Here is an 11,786-nt window from a genome sequence, read left to right on the forward strand (position 1 = left end):
CTGGAAAAAGCTCTGCACACAAGACAGCAGGCCTGGCGCTCAGTTCTCTGACCAAGGGATACTCACACGGAGCCTCATACCTGAAGACGGACGAGGAGGCGGAAACGTTGTCATATGATGAAGAATTACAGAGAACTAACTTCCCCAATGTGGCAGGGAGCCAAGACTAAAACTCACGTCCGCCTTGGCTTCATAATTTATGCCAAGGGGTAGGGGACACGGTCTGGGTAACCCAGGCTGAGTATACGAGAGGTCCAGGCCTCCTTCTCCTGCTCCCGGGGTGGCCTCCTTCTCCTGCTCCCGGGGTGACCCCCTTCCCGCCCGCTCCGCCTCACGCACAACCAGCGTCCCCAGAGGCTAGTGAGCGCACGCGCAGAGCAGAAGATGCAGAGGAGCATCAGGTATCAGGTTCCGTGTCCGGGCACCCAGCAGCCCGCAGCACGTTGAGGGGTCGCAGCAGCGGCAGCCGCTGGCCACCAGCTCCAGTAAGGCGGCTAAAGGCGCGTGCGGCTGCGGCCAAATACAGGAGCGGCGCACACCGCCGCCGCACTCGCGTTAGAGCGGAGGTACCGCGATTCTTCCCAGTACTTCCGGTGAATTCCCGGTGCCGCCACGGCCAGCCGGAAATTGAAGGGCACAAAGTACCGAGCCGGCTGGGGCCGGAAAGTGGCTACGCAAGGCTCCACCATTAGAGGTCGGGGCCGGAAGGACAAGTAGGGCGCTGCCATGACGGGTTGGGCCTAAAGGGAACTGGGCTGCCTGTCTGCTCTGCGACCGGGAAAATACGAGGCAAGGAGGGCTGGGCTGGGCGCCGCCATGACAACCTGATACCGGAAAAGGCGGGGCTATCCTCCCTCATTGATCCTCCTCCGGCATCGGCCTCAGGATGTGAGTAGCGGGAGCCCCTACCCCGTACTGCCCCCCTATTCTTCCTCTTCCCCAGTGATCTGGACTTAGGCCAGGACTCCGGGAAGAAGGATTGGCCACTCTGTTCCCTGGAGATCCCGAGCCTTAGGATTCAGCGCTGTCCTTCACGAGCCTCAGTTCGGCGCGTGTTCAGGCCCCGCCCTCTGAGCGTTTAGGCTCCGCCCCTCTTTCGGGTGATAACGGAGGACTTTCAGGTCCAGTCTCTCAACACCCCAAGCCTTGCCCCCCAAAACACCAGGTCTCGTCCCTCACCCTGCAACCCTACGACTCCAGACTTCTCCCAGGACCTCTAGGACTCTTAGAGCCGTCCTTTTAGAGCTCCAGGCTCCTCCCCCTGGATCATCTGACTTTACCTTTTGGAACTTCCGGGTCTGTCGAGTATCTCAGATCTCACCTATAGGGCCCACAGACTTGTTCTTAGACACCACTGATCTCACGCTGGAGTTCCAGACCTTGTTCCCAAGAACTTGAAGAGCCTATTTGTAGGACCCTCCAGATTTACCCTAGAGCCCCAGCCTCACCCAGGGCTTCCAGATCATGCCCCTAGGACCCTGAGACCCACCCCAGGACCCCCAAACCTGCCCCAGGGCCTCAAGTCTCCCTTTCAGTACCCCTGTTTTCAGGTCTCATCTCTAAGACCCTTTGGTCAAGAGACCCTTCCCCAGGACCCAAGACCTCAACCCTTGGACCTCTAACCCTCACTTTTAGGGCCTTTGAACTCATTTAGGGCTCCCAGGTTCTCTCGGAAAACTCTAGGTGTTACTTCTAAGGCCTTAAGCCTTCTCTTCATGATTCCCAAGCCTAAACTGGGGGATGCCCAGACTCCCAGACCCTTCTTCCAGGACCTCCACAGCCTGCCTTGGAATAATCAGACCTTTTTTTCAGGACCTCCACTATCTCCCCAGAAGCTTCCAGCCTGCTCCACAGCCCCCAAGGCTCATGCCTTACCTCTCTACCTCCCTGGCCCTATCCCAGGACCCTTCATACTCTGAGATTTGCCCAAGACCCCATGGGGTGCCACCCCAGACTCAGATCAGAATTCCCTTTCTTGCCTACTGCCTGGAATTATCCTCAGACTGTCACGTCCCACAGGCAGGCGGCCCTGGAGATCACTGCTCGCTACTGTGGCCGGGAGCTGGAGCAGTATGGCCAGTGTGTGGCAGCCAAGCCTGAGTCATGGCAACGAGACTGTCACCACCTTAAGATGAGCATTGCTCAGTGCACGTCCGCCCAGTGAGTGTGGGCAAGTACGGGGCAGGTGGAGGGGGGGTAGGCAGTGGGGTGGAAGTCTCCCCAGGCCTGAAATGCCCTGCCCCTGCAGCCCAGTCATCCGGCAGATCCGCCAAGCCTGTGCGGAGCCTTTTGAGGCCTTTGAGGAATGTCTTAGAAAGAACGAGGCAGCCGTGGGCAACTGTGCAGAACATGTGCACCGCTTCCTGCAGTGTGCTGAGCAGGTGCAGCCGACACACACCTCCTCTACCGCAGAGGTAAGACAGCAGCTCAGCACTGCATCCCACCCCTTCATCTTCGTAGCTGCTCAAAGTAACGACCTTGGAGTCAGCCTCAGCCCCACACAGACCTTTACCATGCATCCCGCTTCCAGAACATCAGCACGTGTTCCCCTCTTACCATTCCATAGTCCCTGCTTTAGTCCAGCCATCTCCTCCCCGCCTCCACAACCAAGGTACTTGCCCCAGCCTTCTCCCTGGTCTCCCTGAATCCCCTCTTACCTTGCCTCCATGCGGTGGCCAGAGAGAACATTTAGGAACTGAAAACTAGTCACATTACACCTTTGCTTAAAGCTCTTTGGTGACTTCTCATCCACACTGAGAACAAAATCCCAGGTTCCTGCTGCTTCTCTGTGTTCTTCCCCAGGCTGACCTGATCCACCTCCTCCCTTACCCACTCTCCCTTTCTTGTCCTCATTGCCTCTCAGCTGTATGGGCAATGGGGGTAAGGATGGGGCAAAAAATTCTTACCTGTTTTTAATGTATACAGTACCTAAACAGATATACACTATATCTATGGTATTAAAGTGTCATGGATGGGTTCAATTTTTTTAAAAATGTCTAAAAAGACTCCTTGGGGGGCAATAATTTTTTTTAAAAAAAGGTTGAGAAATGCTGGTTTAGATGTTTACTGTCTCTCCCACTGGCCTGCAAGCTCCAAAGGCAAAAGTCACATCTTTCACCAGCTCCCTCTCAAGCCCCTCCCATTTGCCCCTCTCTCGGTTCCTGGGGCCCCATCTTCTCTGTTCGCACCCAGAAGAGAAGCCTTCTCTTGGACCTCCATGCTGTCAGTCTTACCTCATTCAGTCCGTTCTCTGTGAAGGTCCCAGAGTGATCCCAAAGGAACTCTGACTGTGTACTGCTTCACGGCTCGCATTGACCAGGCCAGGTCTACACCCCGGCACAGCCTCTGGGGCCCTGCAGGACATGGCCTCTGGCCCTGCCTCTACCCGACATCCACCTCAAGCTCTGTGTTTCCTGCCCCAGTGAACATGCAGCTACTCGAATGCCAGTCTCTCCTGCTGCCAGGCTTTTATCTCACTTTTCCTCTGCCTGGACTGCCCTTCCCATTCCATCTGGCTAATTCGTATCCCAGCTTCGATGTCATCTCCCCCAGAAAATCCCGTCATGGCCCGTCTCCATCCTCCCAAGATCCCTGAGCTCCCTCCACTATGGCTTATACTTTACTGCCTTGTGGCTGCTTCCCTCCCATCGCCTGTTTCAGAGGAGTTCTTGCCTAAAGACTGGGGAAATGCCCTTCTACCAGGCCCTGTAGACATTGGGTTTTGTTTTTTTTTAATAAGGCACAGATAAGTGAAAGGTTCAGGTTCCAAGAGCAGACACCAGTGAGATGGACTTTTAATTCTTTTCAGAAAATATTCAGTAATGATTGCATACTGTTCACGCTAGTTTATTAATTATATTTTGGTGATACTTCTTTCAAGTTTTTTGAGCATCTGAGCAAAGACCCCACCTTTCTATCTTAGGGCCAGTTGCTCCGTCCCTCCCGGAATGAGCAACCAAGGCTCTCCCTGGTCTTCCTGGGGTCAGCCCTGCCCTGCCCCCCTGCTACTCTCTGTCTCCCCGCTGGTAGCCAAAGGAACTTTTAAAAACGGAAATGGGGTCACATCTGTCCCCTTTAAAGCCTGTGGCTTTCCAGCGCACTCAGAGTCATTAACCCCGCTCCCCGGTCCCCCTGACTGCCCTCCCCTTCCCGGTAATGGCACCCCAGCTGCAGCTTTCCCTCTCCGATTGGGGGCAGTGAAATTCAGGCCTCCTCTCTTCTCTGGTCTCCAAAATGGCAAACACACAGGCTCATCTCGTAAAACACGGCATAAAGACATGTCACGTTAGCGCGGCTGACGGCGTGAAGTGCTGCCTGTACCTCCCGCTCCACACACCTCTGCCCTTCACCCCGATGCAGTTTTCTTCATAGGATTTACCCGCTGACACGTTTTTGTTCATTTGTGTCTGTCGCTCCCTGGAGTCAGAGATGTGTGTCTGCTGCATGCACTGCCGGGTCCCTAGTACCTGTCACAGTGCTGGGCACGCAGCAGGTGCTGTGTAAACCCAGCAGAATGCTGCCTTCCCTGCTCCCAGTGATGGCTCGCTGCACCCGAGGGCATCACCTGACGCCCTCTCCCTCCAGGCTGTGAGCCAGCCCACAGAGGTGCTAGCAGATGTTGATGCGGCTTTTTCCTGCAGGCACAGCCACTTCCTGCCTCCCGAGGACCCTTCAGACCGCAGCAGAACTGGACGTGAGCGGCTGCGCTTGATGCCTCCACCCCTGAAGCATGGCCAGGTGGAGCCTGAGGGCTGTGGACATGGGCCTGGCTTCCCTGGACATCAAGGCTCACAATAAATAAAGACTCTACAGCCTTTGGCTCCTGCCTTCAGCGCCTGCGGGCCCTGTTCCCCAGCTTCACCTAGTGCGCCAAGGAGGGGCCTGGGGCCTGGGGCAAGCTGCTCTGTCTGTTCACCAGGGTTAAGGCGACCCCTCTTCCCCCTCAGCTCTGCCAACATCCATTTCCTGTCCCCTGCCGCACGGATACGGAGAAGGGCTCCTTCTCACCTTAACTGTAGCATTTACAAGTCTTCATTGAGTGTTTCCTTGAGGCTTAGGGGGCAATAAATAACACACCTCCTTCCCTCCTGAGTTCAGAACCAGTTGAGCAATAGACATGGCCATGAGGCAATGCAGGTGAAAACACTGGCTTTTGTATGGAAAACAGCTGCATTGACGGATGTGGCTTGGAGTTTGCTGCACTGGACTTCTCCTCTGTCTTGGTTTGCATCCTTCCAGAGTCCAACCCGGAGGGTTTGAGTGCAGGTAGTATCTGGGGGCATGATTCCAGGAATACTCGTAGGGAAGTGGAGAGGTGTGACAGAGACGAAGGCAGCCAATAAAAGGTGCATCATCGAGCCGGTCACTGCTGTGGGCAGCTGGGGCTCAGTCCCACCTGGGACTTCTGGGAGGCGGCACAGAACATACCTCAGTTCCCCCATCCCAGGGGCAAGGAAGTTGGGGTGTGTGTACACCAACTCCCCATCTGACACTGAGGGATGTTTTCATGGGCATTGACTGCCCTATGCGTGGCCGAGTGCCCTCCTGCCACCAGGAGAGGGCCCTGAGCAGAGAGCAGTGGGAAGTCACGTGAGCAGCCTTCAGCACCCAGGAGAGGGTGCTGAGTGGATCGGGTAGGTACCGGCAGTGGCTGCTGCAGCTTCTTAACGTCTCTCTGCAGGATTACAGGCTCCGTGGGCACAGCTGGTTGATCGTCTTCCTGCAGGGGAGGTCCTAAGCTGCAGAGGGTAGACAGGCAAGTATGCAGACAGCGAGCCCAGAGCCTGCGCCCAGCTTCACCATTCAGATAAGTTGCTCTTCCCTGGAGCGTAATCCAGACTTACAGAAACTGGAAGTGACTGGTCAGCGCTGACCGGACTGGCCATTTGAAATCTAAGGCTTGTGCTCTGGCTTGGAAAGATGAGCTGGGAGCCTCTCCTGGGGATTTGACACCTAAAACAAAGGAACTTGTTGGGTGGCTTCGCAGCCAGGGTGGGAGTCCTATGCAGTCAGGGTTGCAGGGGCCCTTGGATGCCATGTGGCCCGAACAAGAAAACCCAGGTTGTGGAGAGAGGGTTGTGATCAGTTCCTGTGGTCCCTGAAAGGGCTGCTTGGGCCCTGGTGGCTTTCTGTTCCCAGCTCGTTTCCTTGGGCTGTGGATTGAGCCCTCAGATTTCTGTGTATGTTTTCAGCCAACCTGTCTTTACTTGAGTAAGCTAGGGTGGGGTTCTCTCCACGTGACTGAAAGAAGTGATAAGAGCACAGACAAAATGGAGGTGGAGACTACGTTTTAGAACGTCTCTAACAGGCCTCTCTTCCACTAGGCTACACCCGCTTCCTTACATGGTGGGTCTCAGGGGTCCACGAGAGCAAAAATGGAAACAAAGTCACCGCATTCACCACATTCTACTAGCTGAAGTAAGTCATGAGGCCAACCCAGATTACAGGCCCTGGAGACGCTGCCTCTCTCTTGGCGGGGAAGGGACTCCACCCCTTGACGGCGTTTGCCTGCAAAGAAGTTTTGCCCATATTTACCCATAAAAACTTCATAGTTTCTATTCTTGTGTCTGTTTGGGTAAAATGTATTTTTCTAAGAATTTTTCACATGATCTGAATTTTTAAATTGCCATCAATTTGTTCTTCATATCCTCATATTATCTTAAGGGCTGTCAAACCTGTAACAAAGGCGCCTTTTTCATTTCTCTCTTTTCTTCTTTTGGCCGAGCCGTGTGGCTTGTGGGATCTTGGTTCCCACCTGGGCCCTCGGCAGTGAGGGTGTGGAGTCCTAACCACTGGACCGCCAGGGAATTCCCCCCGTTTTCATTTCTGACATTGGTTATTTGTGTCCTCTTCCTTTTTTTCTTGATGAGTCTTGACAGGAGTTTATCAGTATTATTAGTCTTTTCACAGAATCTGCTTTTGGCTTTGTTGGTGCTCTCTAGTTCATATATTTATTTTTAATTTAAATCTCTTCTTTATTATTACCTTCTTTCCTTGGATCTAATTTTCTGTTTTCTACCTTTTTGAATGTTTAGCTCACTGATTTTCAGCCTTTTCCCTTTTCTAATATATGCACTGTTTCCCCAAAGCATGGCTATTTTGCTTTTTTCATTGATCTCAGATTATTTAGACGTTTAAAATTGTATTTTTAAATTCTTAAACATATGGGGATTTTTCTAGTTATCTTGCCTAATTGCAATTGGGCTGAGAACATATTTTATGTGATCTCAGTCTTTGGAAATCTGTTTCGACTTTCTGGCTTGGCACATGGTCAGTTGTTGTTCATGTGCCGTATGTGCTTGAATGCTTGGCTTGTGACGCATCATCGTAGCTTGGATTCCCCCACAAACAGACTTCGAGACAAGGGTTTGGGAGATGATCCCAGACAGCACTGGTAGAGCTGTGGGAAGTGAGGCAGGGAAGGGAAGGCAGCACATCAGAGGTGCATTTTCAAGCAAGGTATCACTGTGGGCAATAGCTTCATTCTCTGGGCAACTCTGGGAAGCAGTGGAAATAGGCTTCCCACTCTCGGGGTGAGGGCATTTGTACACCCTTCATTTGGTTGAGGGCTACTTAAGGGGATGGGTTTTTTGTTTTTTGTGGGGTCTTTTGTTTTTTTTAGTTTGGCCCGCGGGATTTTGGTTCCCTGGCCAGGGGTCGAACCCGTGCCCCCTGCAGTGGAAGCGCAGAGTGTTAACCACTGGACCGCCAGGGGAGTCCCGAGGGGATGGACTTTTAATTCGCTGCCACTTCCCGCTTGCCACACACATGAGGCAGAGTGGGCTCTGGTGGAGAGGGATCTCTCCAGCACAGGTCAGCCGCCTCGCCTGATTCACCCTCTGGGCTCACGTCTGTGGCCGCCACCTGTGACCACAGCTGCCATTGCTCCCGTGTCGTGGCCGCCTCAGCAGCAGCCGGCGTCGTCCTGGCCACCGTCGCTGCCTGTCACCACTGATGCCATCACCACATCCCCCATACCCACCGTTGGTGGAGGTATTGAAATGACAAGAACGCCTCAAAATGCTTGACTCCGTTCGCAAAGAATGGCTGCATTCAACCCAGGAGGCCAGTGACAAGTGGTGGGCGTGAAGGCGGGGGGAAGCCCCGGGAAGTGTGTGGGGAGGGACGGACGGCAGTGTTGGGGGGACGCGTGTGCACGCTGAAGGGGCTGAGTGAGCGGATAACGCTCAGGGTTCTGAGGAGGCAGAGTTCCAGTCAAGGCTTCAGAGCCGCAAAGTTCGGCTCGGGCGGCAGATGGGCGTGGGCGGCTCCTTGGTGGGTGGTGGCGGTGGCCTGGCGGTTCCTCCTGGCCCTGTTAATGTCGGGGCCAGGCCCAGGGAGGATGGCGCCCTAGAGCCCAGCCTCGCTGGGGTAGGGGCGGGAGGGGACGCGGTGGGGACCGGCCATGTCGGAGGTGACCCGAAGTCTGCCGCAGCGCTGGGGTGCCAACTTTGGGAGAGGCTCCGACTTCGACTCTTGGGGCCAGCTGGTGGAGGCGATAGAGGAGCATCAGATATCAGCAAGACACCTACAAAAAGAGGCCCAAGCTCGGCACAGCAATTCTGAATTCACCGAAGAACAAAAGAAAACCATAGGCAAATGGCGACATGCTTGGAATTACGAAGTGCAGCTTCACAGCCCACACGGTCCCAAGAAGAATTTAAACTGGAGGATCTGAAGAAGCTAGAACCAATCCTAAAGAATGTTCTTACATATAATAAAGAATTCCCATTTGCTGTTCAGCCTGTCCCCTTAAGAAGAGTTTTAGCACCTGGTGAAGAAGAGAATTTGGAATTTGAAGAAGAGGGTGGTGCTAGAGCAGGGTCTCCTGATGCCTTTCCTGCTAAGAGTTCCCCGTACTTTATTACCAAGGTCGCCATCAGAACCAGGAGTGACGTTACTCATCCTCAGAATTGAGAAAATTGGCCTGAAAGATGCTGGGCAACGCATTGATCCCTATATCACGGTTAGCGTAGAAGATCTGAATGGCGTGGATTTAACTCCGGTGCGAGAGACTCCAGTGGCTTCAAGAGAAGAAGATACGTATGTTCATTTAATGTGGACGTGGAGCTCCAGAAGCATGTTGAAAAATTAACCAAAGGTGCAGCTATTTTCTTTGAATTCAAACACTATAAGCCCCCAGAAAAGGTTTACCAGCACCAAGTGTTTTGCTTTCATGGACGAGGATGAAATTAAACCTGGGCCAATTGTAATAGAACTATACAAGAAACCCACTGACTTTAAAAGAAAGAAATTGCAATTGCTGACCAAGAAACCACTTTGTCTTCATCTGCATCAAACTTTGCCCAAGGAATGATCGTGACATGAATACCCTGGAACTTCTGTGAATCTTACCACTCAGTAGAAACCATCCTAGCTCTGTGTAGCCTATTCACCCTTCAACAGGCAGGAAGCAAGCCATACCCAGGCCAGCAGGCCAGAGTGAGTCCATTACACAGCTGTAGCCCAGAATTCAAAGTCCAGCACGTCACTGATGTAAAAGACTCCTTTGGATACAGGCTTATTGTAGATCTTGAAACGTTTTCACTTTTAATTGTGCAATGAATAGCCTCTTTTCTAATGTGCCACTACTCCTGCCCTGCTTCCTGGAACGACACTGTTGTGGGTGGAATGTGCTCACCTGCACACTTAATACAGCAATAAGAGTGCTAGAGTTTACACACCTGTCCACTTCCGCTCCAATATGCTCTTCGGTTTTTCGAGTTAATGTCAAACTTTGGGTTGATGTGGGTAGGATAGTATGAAACTGTCTTTGAGAGGAATTGGACCAATTATGCTGCCCAAGGTCAGTCTGGAAATTTATAGGCTGCTCCTCGGAGACGGCCTTGATTCACCCTGATCTCATGGTTCTCCTGCTTAGAAATAGTGTGTCTTGGCCAAATCAGCATCCCATATGGGCGTTGTTCACAGGTTGTAGCTGTGATTTTTCCAGATGACCAGATCGTTCTTCTGAAAGATCATTTTTTTGTTTGTTTGTTTTGTTTTGTTTTTTTTGCGGTACGCGGGCCTTTCACTGTTGTGGCCTCTCCCGTTGCGGAGCACAGGCTCCGGATGCGCAGGCTCAGCGGCCATGGCTCATGGGCCCAGCCGCTCCACGGCATGTGGGATCTTCCCGGACCGGGGCACGAACCCGTGTCCCCTGCATCGGCAGGCGGACTCCCAACCACTGCGCCACCAGGGAAGCCCCTGAAAGAGCATATTTTTAGTCATGTTGATTAGCTTCTTTCTACACCACATCGTTACTCTTTCTGATAGTGATTCTGGGGTTAATGATGGAATAATTACGAATTCTTGGTGGGTTTATAATGTCTTCTAAATCATGTAATCTAAAAATAATTTTATTTTTAGATTGTTAGTCAGATGCTAACAAGATACTGCAGGAATAACTGCTGTTTTTCTGACAACTGATTGTGAAACCTTAAAACCTGCCTACCTCTTCTTATAGTGGTGAGTACGCAAATCTGGAGATATTCTATTTTTTTTTATATAGGTAGATAGGATTGCCATTTATTTCCTATGTAGATATATTGCCATTCACATATGGAAATATGCAGGTCATGAGCTTTTTATAATTTGACTATTTACATTGTTTCAACTTGATAATGGGGCATAAATAAAACTTTCATAGTACACACGAGGTGGATACTTGATACACAGAACATTAAGATTTGGGGTGGGCATTCTGTGGGTTAGGTGTGGAGCCCACATATTTAATATTCACTATTTTAAATGACCAATGCTAGCATGAGGGGAACGCAGTGCCGGTACTTGGCCTATTTTTAAACTAGTGTAATAGGCCTGGTCATACCGTTCAGTATGTTTGCTTTTTAAAGTAAGTAACCACAGTCAAGTTCTAGCCCTTGCACTTCAAGAGATCTAGTCTCCACTTTCAGTTGTCTGTTAGGTCAGTTCTGTTTACTATGATGGATGTTAAAAAACTATATGAGCCTGAAGAATTCTCAACCAAATTCAGTCTTGCCTCTCTCTTGATTAGCTTAATTCCAAAACGATTCCATCCACAGTAGCTTGAGGGGATGAGGAATTTGCCTTAATAAATTACTTTGTTGCTCACTCAACTCTTAGACTGTGAGGTGTCAGCCCCCCCGCCCCCCGCCGCCGACCCCCAGACTGTAAGCTCCTCAGGGGGCAAGAACCACATGTTCGCCACATCACGTACATTTTCTGAGGTGCTGGGCAGCGCTCTGTACCCTGTGGAGTACTCGGTACCTTCTGTTTGATGTTGCTGACAAGACCTAAAACTAATCCCTTAAAAAACCTACCATTTGGGTTGCCCTGGTGGCGCAGTGGTTGAGAATCTGCCTGCCAATGCAGGGGACACGGGTTCGAGCCCTGGTCTGGGAGGATCCCACATGCCGCGGAGCAACTAGGCCCGTGAGCCGCAACTACTGAGCACGCGCATCTGGAGCCTGTGCTCCGCAACGGGAGAGGCCACGACAGTGAGAGGCCCGCGCACCGCGATGAAGAGTGGCCCCCGCTTGCCGCAACTAGAGAAAGCCCTCGCACAGAAACGAAGACCCAACACAGCCAAAAATTAATTAATTAATTTAAAAAAATAGTAGTACTTAAAAAAAAAAAACTACCATTAAAATGTAGCAAAACTGGAAGAAAAAAAAAGCCAGTCAAAGGTGTGTGGAGGTTAGGAGGCGGGGTATGTGAACCAGAAAGCAGAGTCTTCGAGGGTCATCATTTTCACCTTTGATGGCTGAACTGAGGATTTTGTGCCTGTCACTGAACATACTGACTTT

General features: G+C 51.7%; 1 protein-coding gene and 1 pseudogene across 2 annotated transcripts; both read left to right on the forward strand.

The window, feature by feature from the left end:
• The first annotated feature begins 396 nt into the window (after window positions 1-396).
• CHCHD5 (coiled-coil-helix-coiled-coil-helix domain containing 5) lies at window positions 397-4,811 on the forward strand. 2 transcript variants are annotated; one of them, XM_060170043.1, is made up of 4 exons: window positions 440-888; window positions 2,020-2,160; window positions 2,249-2,414; window positions 4,641-4,811. In XM_060170043.1, coding segments are annotated over exons 1-4 (366 nt in total). In that variant the 5' UTR covers window positions 440-886; the 3' UTR covers window positions 4,698-4,811. The 2 variants fall into 2 exon arrangements, with proteins under 2 accessions (XP_060026027.1, XP_060026026.1); XM_060170044.1 differs by lacking the exon at window positions 2,249-2,414 and having other exon boundaries at window positions 397-888.
• A 3,593-nt stretch (window positions 4,812-8,404) lies between these two features.
• On the forward strand, window positions 8,405-9,970 carry LOC132531526 (axin interactor, dorsalization-associated protein-like; annotated as a pseudogene).
• Window positions 9,971-11,786: the final 1,816 nt, after the last annotated feature.

The sequence above is a fragment of the Lagenorhynchus albirostris genome, chromosome 13 (assembly GCF_949774975.1).
Source record: "Lagenorhynchus albirostris chromosome 13, mLagAlb1.1, whole genome shotgun sequence".
Lineage (NCBI taxonomy): Eukaryota > Metazoa > Chordata > Mammalia > Artiodactyla > Delphinidae > Lagenorhynchus > Lagenorhynchus albirostris.